Source organism: Rhea pennata, chromosome 6, assembly GCF_028389875.1.
Source record: "Rhea pennata isolate bPtePen1 chromosome 6, bPtePen1.pri, whole genome shotgun sequence".
Taxonomy (NCBI): domain Eukaryota; kingdom Metazoa; phylum Chordata; class Aves; order Rheiformes; family Rheidae; genus Rhea; species Rhea pennata.
Window position 1 is genome coordinate 11,050,834 of NC_084668.1, and position 13,450 is coordinate 11,064,283.

At 53.7% G+C, this 13,450-nt stretch overlaps 1 protein-coding gene across 8 annotated transcripts in view; it reads left to right on the plus strand.

Moving 5' to 3' along the window:
- The first annotated feature begins 526 nt into the window (after positions 1-526).
- HEG1 (heart development protein with EGF like domains 1) overlaps positions 527-13,450 on the plus strand; it is a 45,833-nt gene continuing 32,909 nt past the window's right edge. For 2 of the 8 annotated variants that reach the window (XM_062578990.1, XM_062578989.1), the window contains exons 1-7: positions 5,416-5,912; positions 8,833-9,054; positions 9,611-9,874; positions 10,049-10,357; positions 11,437-11,655; positions 12,206-12,526; positions 12,930-13,244. In XM_062578990.1, the coding sequence (XP_062434974.1) occupies positions 5,810-5,912; positions 8,833-9,054; positions 9,611-9,874; positions 10,049-10,357; positions 11,437-11,655; positions 12,206-12,526; positions 12,930-13,244 (1,753 nt within the window). In that variant the 5' untranslated portion in view covers positions 5,416-5,809. Of the gene's footprint in view, positions 1,343-5,415; positions 5,913-8,832; positions 9,055-9,610; positions 9,875-10,048; positions 10,358-11,436; positions 11,656-12,205; positions 12,527-12,929; positions 13,245-13,450 lie in introns of those variants that run through there. The other 6 variants (XR_009958794.1, XM_062578991.1, XM_062578987.1 and 3 more) reach the window with 5 other exon arrangements.

Consider the following 13,450-nt stretch of genomic DNA (forward strand, 5'->3'; position numbering starts at 1 on the left):
TCAGAGAGTGCAGAATAATCATGAAGGCAGCCTCTTCTGGGGACCACGGGGGGAGTAAGCATGTTGCATGAAGAAATCGAAGTGAAGATCAGGAAGGCTGTGCTCTGGAACGGGAGTACGGAGAGTGTCAGGGCTGCTGGCCCAGGCTCAGATGCATTCCAGATCACCCTGCCTCCAAGAACAGCCCGTGTTGTGCTGAAAATATCTTCATAATGTTGTCCTGCAGATTGCTAGTGGGACAGGAGATGATGGGACTGGACGAGCTGCATCTAATGCTGGGTTAAACACTGAGGTTGGTTGTCACTGGATGGCAGGAGAGCACCACGGCAGTTGGTCTGAGGTGGCCCTCAGATGTGCCAAGGGGGTAAATGGATGGGCAGCTGGGCTTTCTGAGCAAATTTCTGGCCTCTTTTCTCTACACTGCCCTGTTGCATGCAAAGTGCCTATATGTGCAAAGGTATCCCATGATTCAACCCCATTTTTCCATGTTTTTCTCACCTGACTCCTTGTTAAACCTTAAGGACGGATCGGAGATGGGCAGCCCCAGCCTGCCCTTCTCCATGACCCCCAGCTTTCTGCTGCTGGCCAGATGCTGAGCGCACAGACCCTGGGAGAGCCTTTTCAGCACGTGCTTCACCTCGGGAGGAAGACTGCTGCACGGCTTGTCCCCAAGGGCAGATGCGCACGGGGCCCAAAGATGGCATCTTGTTTTCAGCCTCCCTAGTGCGCTCACGGAGAGGCACTGGAAATGGTAAATCTCGTCCTGCCCCCCGTTCGCAGGAAGGAAGCAGGTAGCTATAGGCGTAGCGTGAAGGTCGGGCGATGGGGGGACGCCTGCTTGGATCCTCCTCCAGCCGCTGCGGGAGCGTGGCCGGCGGGCGCAGAGCGGAGAAGGGACCCGCCTCGACCCCGGGACGAACGACATCCCGCGCCGTCCTGGCCGCTGCTGCTTCCGGTGGCAGAGCGGTGCGCTGTCATCTAGGAAATGCAATTTAGATCATCATCCTTTTGCAGGATGGGGGAAGGGATGTGGGGGCCCCTGTCTCATCTTGGGGATTAATTTCTCTTTAAGCCGCTTTTTGCTTGTTTGCATTTTTCTCCATTCTCTCCCAAGGCCTGTTGTCCCTTGCTGGAAAAATGGGAACGAGGACGGGAGCTGTGGGTCCTACCGCTAGGACGGCGTACCACGCGCCAGCCATTTGGCTGGTGGACAACGCTCGTGGGTGGAGGTTGCTCTCAGCCGCCCTTTGAGGTGGGCTCGGGTTTTGCTGGCCCAAACGGGCAGAAGGATCTCAGCGTGCCTCATACCTATCACCGAAATGCGGCCTCCCCCCAGGAGGAGGTAGGGCAGCTCTTGAACAGGGGGAGGCTGTGGGTGGAGGGTTGAGCGTTTGAGGAGGATTTGCACCGGTGGGATGCTGTGCCCAGCTTTTGAAGCGGGGGTTACTCGGGCGGTGGATCCCTTTTAAGCTCCAACAAGCAGCACAACGTTGAACAGCGTTTAGTGTCGCCGTCTGCCTTCCTGGGTCCCGGGGCTGCTGCTGGCGCGATGCGCGGGTGCAGCAGGCACGCTTGCTGTGGCCTCCGCTCGGCCTCGCCGGGCGCTCGCTGCTCGCGCGTGGGCTCTGCGGGGAGGCGGCAGCGGCGGCTCCTTCGCTCTCTCCGGCTCTCCCGCCTCCTTGCAGCGGGCGCTGGGGGAGGCCGGGAGCGCGGCAGCGCCTCCGGGCGCCAGCCCTGGCCGGCGCGCCGCCCCGGGGCGGCGGGGCTGGTGGTGCGGGGCGCCAGGTCTCGCGCTCCATCTGCACGCCCTTCGTCATCGCCTTCCAACAAGGCGCCCTGCCGTCTGCTGCGCCCAGAGCCGCCGGGCTGCGGCGGGCAGGAGCGGCGGGTGGCAGCGCGCTAAACATCCTCCGCGCTCCAGCATCTGCTACGCTTATCCCCCCCCCCCAAAAAAAAAAAAAATAAGCCGCAAGGCAGTTTGCCCGGAGCAAAGGAATGGTTTTCCTTGCGGTGGGATCCCAGCTCTCCGTGCCTTTTCCCGTGCAGCGCTGGGGCCGGCGAGCCCTGGCTGGGTCCGTCCGCCCTCGCGCTCGCTTTCCTGCGCCTCCCCTGAGCAGGCCACCATCCAGCAAAGCTCTTAAGCACGTGCTTAACGTTAAGCATCTAAAATAGCTCCCCGGGGAGCTGTTTGTGTGCTTAAGTGCATTGCTGGATCACGTCTGCTGCCGGGATGCTCCTGGCCCAAGCCCGCTGGCCGCCGGGGCAGCGGCTCCCGGGTGCTGTGCAAAGCCCCCGGAAGGCTGCGCCAGGCATCGCTCGCGGTCTTTCAGCGAGGCGCTGCCGGTTTTCCTATTTTGTCCTCTGCGTTCCCCGGATTTATTGTGCACTCCTTGTCGCGGATAGCATCTCTTGGACTCGAGCTCTTTAGAACAGGGGCCTGTTACTTTGCTTCCAGATCCTGACATAAAAATACCGCGTTGCTGTTTTTTTTTTTTCCGCGTTCCTGCAAAGCGATACAGTCAAGGAAAGCAGCGGCACGTCTTTCCCGGCGGCCGCGGGGGCTGCGGGCTCCGGCCGGGCGGCTTTGCCCAGCGCTCTGCAAGCCCTGGCTGGGCAGCATGTTGATGCTGTGAAGCGTTGTCACCCGAAGGGTTTGGATTGAGGTGTTTTGTTGTTCTGAGGGGATTTCTGCTTTGCATTTTGCAGGCTCAGGAGTTCTGGCTGTCTTCAGTCTAATCTGAAATTGTGCCACTTTTTGCTGCACTGGTTTAAATCAGGCTTTACCAGCTGCTGCGCTCTTCTCCCACATGGACACAGCTTTTATCCCTGTGAAAGGATTTATTTTGCTCTCATCCTCCTCCTGCCCTTCATAATGCAAAAAAAGATAACATCCCTAATCAAATATTTATACTGGTATTTGGACGAGGCCACAAATATCAATAGTTTGTTTTTCCTGCAAGATGCATCTGAGTCAAATACAAGTCACTGAGCTTGTATCAGAGGTAAATAAGTTCCGTTTAATGACTTGTGTTATACATGAGCTCAGACAGAATGAGCTAATGCTGCCTTCTGGCCTTAGAATAAATTAAAATTTCAGAAAGCAAAGTTTAGCCCTGAAACTTCTAAGCTGGTATCACCTTTCCTTATGGAAGAGTCTGCACCTTGGGGCTGCAGATCATTCGGCACCTTGTGAGATTGGTCATCCCGTTATAACCGAATATCCTGTTATTACAGGGATATATTACCGAATTATATCCCTGCTTGGAGGCAGTTTTCTTGTATTATCCAATTTAAATGAATGCAGGCAGCTGCTGGGAAGCGGGTAGCGGTGCAAGAAAGCCGTACAACGAAGTGCGATGCGTTCAGAGGGTGGTTAATCCCTACGTGCCAGCAGCAGGCTACCTCCGTCTGCAATACTGTTCCAGCAAGCCTCCTGGAAGAGTTTTAAGAATTGCAAACCCTTGCAGACAAATTGTGGGTTTCTATTATTTCCCCGTTTGCATGAGAGCTCTGCAGAAAGGTCTATGCTATAAATTAACTTGTGTGCTTGTAAAAGTGCGCGGCGGCCTTGTCTTGCTCTCTGCAGCCCTGCTGCATTCGTTTAACCTGTGCTGTACATGCTCATGGAGCTGCCATGGCTCCCCCCCCCCCCAGTTCTTTTTTTTTTTTTAATTTCTTTTTTGCAGCCAGGATGTTTTTTCTTGCCTTTTTATTGTTCCAGTGACCTAGCAACTCGGCTGTGGTGGAGCCCTGCCAGCAGACTTCCTCCCCGAGCCGTCTGGCAGTCTCCAGCAGCGCTGCCCTCGGACGGGAGCGACAGCTAACGCGCCGCCGGGCCGGGGCCGCGCGCGGCTTCGCGCTGCCCTCGCGGGGGTGACGCTGCCTCCCCGCCGGGAAAAGCTGCCCGGGGACTTTAAAACCCTGGGAAGGGGAAGGCGAAGTGCTGCGTGGGCGACTTGTTCTGTTCTGCTTCTCGCAGGATGTAACAGCGAAAGCCGGGAGGACTTTAAAAGTAGCTCAGAGGTTGCTCGGATGTAGCGTTAAAAGGCTCGTGGCGCGCCCGGGCTAACGCGGGGGCGGCCGGAGGAGTCGGTGCCACGCGGCGGACGGGGACGGGACGGAGACGAGGCGTGGATGTCTTAAAAAGCCGTGCCGTTTGGGAGGTGTCGTGGTCGCTCGGTTTTTATTAACGTTTACTTAAACCAGCGAGAAAGAAACCCCCTTGGCTTGGCGCCCCTCCGCCCTGTGCGGTCCGTCGGCTCCTTTCCCAGCCCCGGCGGCTTGCGGGGACTTTTCCAGCCTCGCCGCACGCACGCGGACGGAGCCGGCGGGCTGCTTTTGAGGTGGAAAAGGCACGAGCCTGCAAGCGGCACAGGCAGCTCTTTCGGGCGCTCTGCTCAGCTGGGAAGAGCGCGAGGCGCCCGGGCGTCCGCCGTGTGCCCGGGCCCTCCTGGGCCTCCCCGGAGAAGGGGCACGCGGGGTCCCGGGATTCGCCCGGCCGCGAGCCGGCATTAAGTGCGTGTGGCTAAAAAGCTCTTACATTCTTCCCATGCTTGGTGCACACGAGGGACCTGCTCGAAGGGATGTTAGCAGCCTGTTTACGCTGAACCGGCCAGTCTCAAGTATATTCTTTTCTTTCTTTTTTCTTTAAAAAAAAGTTTCATCCTCCCCCCCCCCCCCCCCAGCCCGGGCTGCTTCTTTCAGAGCAAGAACAAGGAAGGAAACGGAAAATCCCAGAGAGCCCTGGACAGTCCAGATTTAGGGCCGTCGCTTTTGTTCGCACAAGCTCGCTTGGCTCCTGAGCGGCCTCCGCCCACGGTCGCCACATCCGCAGCCGGGTTTCCAGCGCCGCGCCGCGCCGCGCGCTCCTCCGCGGCCAGAATTCCCTCCTTCGCCTTCTCCTGTGGGCAGCAAGGAGTTCCCTAAGTTTAGAGTTTTTTTTTTTTTTTTCCCACCTTCTGCCTGAGCCCCGGATTAAGTTTTCGTTCGCCAGGCAGGGCTGGTATCGCTCCGCAGGTGGATATGCGACTCCAGCTCTTGCGCTGGGGTTGTGCCGGTTGCAGCTGCGCTCGCGAAGGCTTCCCGAGCGCCGCCGGGCGGGAGGAGCCCCACGCTCCCGCCGGGGCTCTGCCCCCGGCCCGGCAAAGCGGGCACCCTCCTTGCCCCTTGCAGCCCCCACCTGCGGCCAGGGCTGCAGAGAGAAGCTCGCTGCTGCTGCGAGGGAGCTACCCCCAACAGGTCCGTGTGTGGTTTTTTAGGAGTTTCCCAAGGTAATGGCAGAGCCAGGCTAGTTGGGCAAACCCATGGCCTGAAAAATCTGTTGGAACTTGATCTGTTTTTCCTGGACATGTTATAAATCAGCTCCCAAGAAGCAGCACGCTTGGTATGCTCGCAGGGAGAACGTCGCTCCCAGCCGAGATCTGTCTGCTAAGCGTCATTGCTGGTTTTCATGGGAAAGGAAAACACTGATTCGGCAGGTGGCATGACAATTTCGCATTAGAATTAAAATATTTCTCTTGACAGCTGTGGTCATGTGGAGTTAAAACATAGAAACCAGTTGGCAGCTTAGGATGTGACAAAATTGTTGGTGACAAATCTTACCTGAGCTAAAGGGCTGCCATGGTTTAAGCCTTTAATACATCGGAGGAGGCCAGATGGTTTCTTGTTTATTTTTTTGGAAGAAGTTTGCATCTGGTCCATCTGCTTCCAATGGAGGGTCACCTTTGAAGACTAATTTCTGCAGGCATGTCAACAAAAAACAAGATTGCAGTTGTCTCGCATCTCCAGTAGACTTGATGGCTGTGCGAGGATGGGATTTCACATATGGTTTGTTATCAATGGAGCAGTCGTTTCACTGAGTCTTTCAGCCTTCCTTATTGCCTACCGTGGACCAGATTTTCCAGCACAGCTAGGTGAGCTGTACCCGCTAAGCCATGTGCTGGCAATGTGGTTTTCCTCCTTTGGTCAGAGACCAACCTGCCTTGCAGGGCATAGGTAAAAGTGCCAGATCACTCTAAAAAAGTATGTGTAAATAATACCTTCTTATTCAGCACATCTGCTCCCTGGCTGCATTCAAAGCCAGATTTGCTGACTCCCATGATAAGCTTAAGTGCTGTGCTGCTTTTTATTCCCAGGAGCTCTGCAGAGCCAAACAAGGCTGGAGAAAACAACCTAGATTATGCTCTGGGATGCAAACTGAGTTCTCCTCCACCCAGCCTGGTTGTGTCCTCAGGGCAGATCAGACCCCAGCCTTGCTGAGGGCAATGACAAGAGAAGTTAGAAATCCCCTAACATGTGCAGTGGGCTTGTAATTGGTTACAGCGTACAAACAGGAAAATATCAATGAATACTTTGCTGCCAGGCTCCGTGGTTGAATTTGCTGGGCTGACAACAGCTAGACAAACAACCAGCAGCATTTTACTTTCAAAGTGGCTATGTTTGATCGAAGGTCATAGATTAAGGTACTTCTTCCAGTCATTTTTTTGCAGTTATTTTTAAGAAGGGGGAGCTGTACTGGGCGCTCTCAGGCTTGGCGTGTGCGCGTCATCACTCTGGGCAGCCTGCTGCGAAGCCTCCCCGCATATTTGAGCATGCCTTGCTTCATCGCTTGTTGACAGCTTACTTGGCAGCCTGGGAAGGCGCATTTCACCCTGTCTTTACCCACCCCCAAGGGTGTCTTTAAGCGGCTGCTGCCTTGGCTTTCTTCTGCGCAACAGAGCCGGATGCTGTGGCGCGGTAAGCATGGGTTGCACATCTGCAAGCTTTTATGGAGCAGGGAACGGAGAGAGATTTAGTGCACCACCCGCCAGCATGCCCAAATTCTTCAGCATCGCTACTGCTAAAAATGGACTTGCAGGCTACAATTACAGGCTGGGCATTGACTTGCAAATGAGTGTAGCAAGCAGCCCCACTGCAACATCAACATCGCATCCAAATGGCAACAAGCAGCTTGTTAAATGGGACAAGAGTGGGCCTGTGATGGCAGCAGGATGCTTGGGGTGCTCAGCTCTGGGCCATCACAGCTGAGCGTAAGGACTGTTATTGAAGGCACCTGGGAGACTATGCTCAGCAGCTGCTCTGGTTTCCTAGTGCTCGGTGTTGTTCAGACTCCTGGAATGAAACGCAGGTTGGGCTACATAAAACTCTTTATTTTTTTTTCTTGGTGAGTTCTCACTGAAATTAGTATAGACAGAGAAAGAAGAGATCAGCCCTGAAATGGAGCAGTGACTTAGCTGATGCATCAGATCTTTTGGACAGAGGCTGAATGGTGCCATTAGCAGCTGTGCTGATCTCACCTGCACCCTCGTTTAGGGGGCACCCTGTGCCCAACGCCTGGGAGCAGAGCAGGGAGGGCAGGACCCATCTTGGAGCTTGGTGGGTCTCCGACTGCCACACAGCCAGTGGGGAGAGTTCCCCTCCCTGTGAGACTCCTCACAATTTACTGAGAGGCTTCAGACCTCGTCATCCTAAATTAATGTTCCCGTAGCAAGGTTCCCATCCTGCCCACTCAGCAAGTGGAGCGTGCTTTGGACTATTCCGTTGTAGAAATTGCATTATGTTCATAAGAAACGTGGATCTTAATCTGCAGTTTTGGATGAGACAGCCATGATTTGGACTTGTTCTGACTTGATGTAGGCTGGAGAACATCTGGCTCTGAAATGCCAGCCAAGCCTTAGGGTTGTGAACACGGATCAATCACGCTCACTGCTGTTTTGCACATGACCAACGTGAATGGCAATCCTCACGCCTTGCACACAGCCCTGGCTGGTACAGCTAGCTGGAAAGCTGAATTCCAGCAGGAAATCTCATTTAAACTGCTCACAGCAGCTATCATTAAATGCTGTGCTCAAAATGATGTCGAGCTGAATGGCACATAAGGCTAAAGCTGTAGCTACAGCGTTCAATCCTGCCGCTGCCAGCAGTCAGCATTAATAATTGAGCCAAGAAATTGACTACTGAATAACATCTTCAGTTCATGTTTAGGGCCTGATTTGGAAAGGCACTTAGATTTTAAAGTTGCAGGCAGCTATCAGTGAGTTTCTGAAGATCCTTTAAACCTGTTGACTACCTTGGGGGGGGCAGTTTTGGGGGCCAGGAGAGAGAGCAGGTGGTAAGTTCAGCATCAGTGGGCTGGGAGACTTGGGCAAGAGTAAGAAGTGAAGAATGAACTTGTGCAAAAGGGGACTGGGCTGCTCTTGTTACTGCATCAGACTGGGCAGGAAGCAAGCACAGGGAAGGGAAAACTGTCTAAGCAAAAGAGCAGTGTTGTCTTGGGAACAAATATATATTCAATAACTGTGTTAACTCATTTCCCACGGAAATGGGAAAGTGATTCTGGGCGACTAGAGAGGTGAGAGGTTGGAGCAGCCTTCCTGCAGGAGCAGGGGGGCAGAAGACCCAAATGCTTTTAGGGTGGAGCATGGCCAGGGGCTCCAGGCCATGGTGGTCATAGGAAATGGACCTGAAGACGCAAAAAATTTCATCCTCATCCTGTTTCTCATGGTCTAATAGGTATTAAGTCCCAGATACTCCAAATGTCCATCACCTGGGGTGCCCTTCAATCTCTGGGTACCATTCAGTATCCAGAAGGCCAGATAAATCCACCCCATAAATTTCTCTATTTTGGTCTGGTGTCTTTGGCTTCAGAATTTGGCACCACAGACTCATCTAATTTACACTGGTGTGTATCTAAAAATAAATTTCATGTCTTTATTTTGATTATGAGCAGTCGAGATCAGAGCTGAGCCTCGACGTCAGCGTGACAAGCCAGGCCTGTGCATTCAAAACCGGTCAAATTTTTAATTTTTTCTTCCACTTTCTTTTCCCTTGCAGTTGTTGAAAGTGGCCATCAGGCTAGAAGGAGCGCCGACCCCAAGATAAGGACTTCCCGTTCTTGCACGGAAGGCACGGCCGCTGCGCCCATGTGCCCCGGGCACGGAGAGCGGGCGGCCCCGGGGCTGCGCCGGGGCCGTTTCCCACGGCATGCGACGGTGCCCGCGGTCAGCCAGCCCGCCGCGAGCCCCGCTCTCCCGCTCTCGCAAGGCGCTCATCCCGGTGAGTTCTACGGGTGCAAAAACGGTTTGTGAAATAACCCGACCCTGCCGCTGGTAGTTCACATCCCCTCGCCACTAGTGCCAGGGGGACCGAACCCCATCGGGAAACTCATCTCTTCTTAACACCTCTACATGAAATAAGTGTCGCACTGGGATACGAACTTTGGTATTGTCTTTAGTTTTTTAATTAGCCATTTTTTGCCCCCTCTGGGGACTCGAAGCTGGAGCCGTCGCGTCCTCCGCAGACTGTGCAGCCTGCCAGCTGCTGGCTGTCCTGGCGTAAACTACTTACTGCCTTGTGCTTTTTCACACTTTTAAAGAAATGTCTGGATTTTCTTGCTGTGCAAAAATGAAACAAATTTTGAAATGCTGGCATTTTCTGATAATGGACACTCTCTTACCTGGGACTGTTAGGTATAGGAAATACAGGGAATGTTGCTGTGACCTCACTTGCCTCGTTAACGCTGGGCGCCACAGTGCGCGATGCTCCTGCAAGCCCAGCCGAGGCGGGTTGGGTTGTTCAGCAGGAATATTAATTTTATTACCCTGTGTCGCAGCTGCTGGAAGCGGTCGCCCCCCGGCCGCTGGCTCGGAAGGAGGGAAGAGGGCTCTGGCGGCTCCCAGCGACCCTACGAGCACGCCAGCGCCGCTCAGCCGAGCTGCGGAGGGAACAGCACCGCTTTGGGGGACGGCCGGCGCCTCGGCCGGCGGGGAGATGTCCCCCGCAAGCGGCTGGAGCCGCGGGGCTTCGGACGTCCCCGCCTTGAACCATGCGGCGGGGATGTTGCCTCTGCATCCGTCCTCGGACACCGGTCCCCCCGGTGAGTGCTGCAGCCCCGGACTCCTGCTGGCCCGGTGAAGTGCCTCCCTTTGCACTACCCACGGATGTCGTGGAGGCCCCGAAGGGCCACCTGCGTGGACGTAGAGCGTGGGAGCAGCACTTTGCTGCCTCCGTGTCTGCGTGTCCTCATTCGCTTTCCCCTCTTGCCTTGCAGCCAGCGGTGGCCCCTCTCCTCCAGCGAGTGGCTCGGTGGCGTGGGAGCAGCCGGCCAGTCCTAGCACCGGCAGCGCGGGCGTTTCGGCCACCACCTCGAGCAGCAGCGCGGGGACAGCGTCATCTCTGCCCAGCAGCTCCATCTCAAACTCGGGAGTGCCCAGCTTGCCAGAACAGCCCCAGTCCTCACCCAGTGCTCCCAGTGCCCAGACTGGTGCAAGCAGCTGCACGCCACACCCCAGGCACTTCACGGAGGACTCCACGAGCCCTTTGCTGACAGCGTCTCCTGCCTCAGAAACTGCTCTCAGAGGTGAGCTTTGCTGACCCATAGGTTTGTTTTATATCTTGAAAAATATCTTTAAAAGCCTTTAGATAGCTTTTGTTTTCTTAAAAAGAAAAAAAATTGTAGAAAAACCTTTTTTTGCCTTCTCTAGATGCAGGCAGGTAGGCAGCAGCTGGGGATGGTGGGCAGAGGGTGGTGATGGACCACGGCCTCGCTCTCCATGTGATTCCCTGTAGGTCTGGAGAGCCAGATCAGCAACTACTGGTGTGTCTCGGACGGGCATCAGGGTTTGGGACACTGTGACCCCCTTTCTACCCTCACCGGACCATTACTGGTGGGCACCACATATCTGGAGACCATCTCCCATGTTCCTCAGCCCATTCTCTTGTCTTGCTTCCTCCTGTGCTTCCTGGCATGGAGCAAGGGCAGCCTACATCATTGCTGTCCTCATGGCTGAGAAGCCTTGAGCCAGCTCAGCCTTTGCTAGCTACAGCACTAGGGGTGCAGGTGTTTTTTATTGCCTTTTAAAAACGGATGTGGAATATTTTGTGGAAAATCTGAACTTTTCATTGAAACGCTATTTTTTGGGGGGAAGTTCGTTTTTGTTTCAACAGTTAGCTGAAATTCCCTGCAGAAACCAGGAAAATGTTACAGAAAACATCATTTGGTCAAAAAAAACCCTAATGTTTTCCATTAAGAAAAAGAAAAAAAAAAGGAGTAGAAACTTTTGACCTTATCTTTTCACAGTATTTTTTTTTTGCTGGGTGGGAAAGTCGCAGTTGGCTGCCAGTTGCAGAGCAAAGCTGCAGCCTGTGCTCGGGCCCCGGTGTGCCCGCCCTGCGTTGCTCCTACGGGAATTACACTGCTCCACGTCGTGGGGTGCTGGGGCCAGTGATGCTGCGCTTCTTGCTGCGTTTTCTGTGGCTTTAGGACATCTTTTGCAAGCAATGATTTTGAGAGTTTTCCAGCTAGAGAATTTTCCAGACTCTGAATGTATTGAAGACTTCCATGTTTATTGAATCCATATCTGATATCTGGGGATTTCCAGGAGCAAACGCAGCCATTTCAGGGCTCTCCCATTAACGCTTCCCTTCACTGTATCGCAGCCACTGGGAGTAGCCAGCAACCAGTCAGTGACCAGGCAGCAGAAAACCGCACTTTGGATTTCCAACTGGGAACGTCCAGCCCCGCGGCCCAGCCCCAGGACTCGTCCTTGTGGACACGGGGCGCCAGCATCTCACCGGGAGCCACGTGGCTCACCGAGCCCTCTGTGGACCGAGCCACGGAGTCACCTCCTCCGCCGGCTCCGGGAAGCACTGGCCCAGGTGAGCTCCGTCAGCCCATGGATCTGGCAGCCTGCAGCCGCAGGGACGTGGCTGTGGTCAGGTTTCTCCACTTCTTCAGCCATTTGCTATTGGATCCCATGTCCTCTCTGCAAGAAAAGGAGAGAAGATTGGGCCGATTGCACCAGTCTTGCTGCAAAGGGAGGATTTAAAGCCAAATCCCACAGCCCTTTTCCAGGGGATCTGGCCATGGTTCTCCCAGCCTTGCTCGCCTGGGTTCACTGTTCCCGAAATTGCCAGGAGCACAAAGTGCAAAGCCCCCAGGCGGGTGGCCAGTGCTTTCTAGGGGCTGGTCATGCCGCAGAGCTTTCTGCGTTGCACTCCCATGGCACCAGGCCACTCTTTTTTGCAAGCACTGACTCGGGTCTTCCTGAATGGAAGGGATTCATGCCTTTCCAAAACAGCACTTTGTCCAGATTGAAAACTTCCTATGCTTAATATCCGTACGTGCACTGTAAGCATCTGGGAAGAAACTGGGTCCATCTGGTTATAATTTTGTATGTATAAATCCAATTCTTTTATTATGTCTTAGCCATTGGAAGCAGCTACCAGCCATCCAACTTCTCAGCAGCAGAGGAGAGAATTTCTGATTTTCCTACCACCAGTACATACATTTCGACACCGTCCACCAGAGGTGGAGGAAGGACGTTAAGGTCACTACCAAGTGGCACCAGCCTGACTGATGCAACAGAGATTTCCACCTCTGGTACCAAAATGATCCGCCCTTTAGATCAGACCCAGTCCTCTGGGACGTCTTTGGCAGCAGAGGCTGGTGGTGGCATAGGTGCTACCGTGCCGTTCACGGACCCGTTGCTCATGGACTCTGCATTTGCTTCGGAAAGCACTTCCAAAAGTGAGTTTTGATAGCTAGCTTTATAACTTGGAACATTATTTAAAAACGCTTTATAAACAAAATACATCCTTTTTATTTTAAAGAGAGCAGGAATAATATTGTAGTTGGCACGTTCTGTACGTTTAAAAACATTTCACAGAAATGAAAGTATGGATAAATATTATTCTTTTTTGGAAAAGGAGGAGAGATTTTTGTTGAAAACTTTCACTATTTTGCGAGCAATAGCCTCAGGAGCTCCTATGTAGTGTCCTTTTTTTCAGTCTCAATGATTTCTCAGCAGTAAATATTTCGATATTGAATATTCATACATATGTTGTCTACATTAACTGATACTGGGATGAAGCTTAGCCAGCTGTTTTAGTTCATATACGTGCAGCCTTATTTTTCCTGTATCCTTTTTTAGCTTTTAGAAGCACTTATGAACCACAGAGCATCTCGGCTGCAGAAGACGGGACTTTGCACTCTGCAACCGACAGTGCTGCTGTGCCCCTGGTGCGCACCAGAGCTGCGGTGAAGGCGTCGGGGTCACCAGTCAACAGCAGCACCCCCAGAGCCACCTCCAGCACCGATGCCACCAGCTTTTCAGGTGGAACCTCATCCTCCACTGCAGCTCGGACACCCGGCGTGAGAGGCTCGCGGGATGCCACGAGTGTCACAGCACCTTCCACAGACCCGGCACTTGCAGGCTCACGTTCTGCCTCAGGAAGCACTTTCACAGGTAATTTGTTAGGTTGAAAGGAGGCTGTTCTGGGGTTGAGTTGGATTTTGCATTCCCACAGCGCTTCTGTAAACACGAGTATTTTTATTACTGATTGCACCAAGCTGGCACGGGGATTTGAGGAGAACGGTGGGAGGGGATTTCAACTTTTGGTTGAAAACTGGAAAATGCTGGTGTACTAGCTCACTAATGAAATTTCCCGTGAT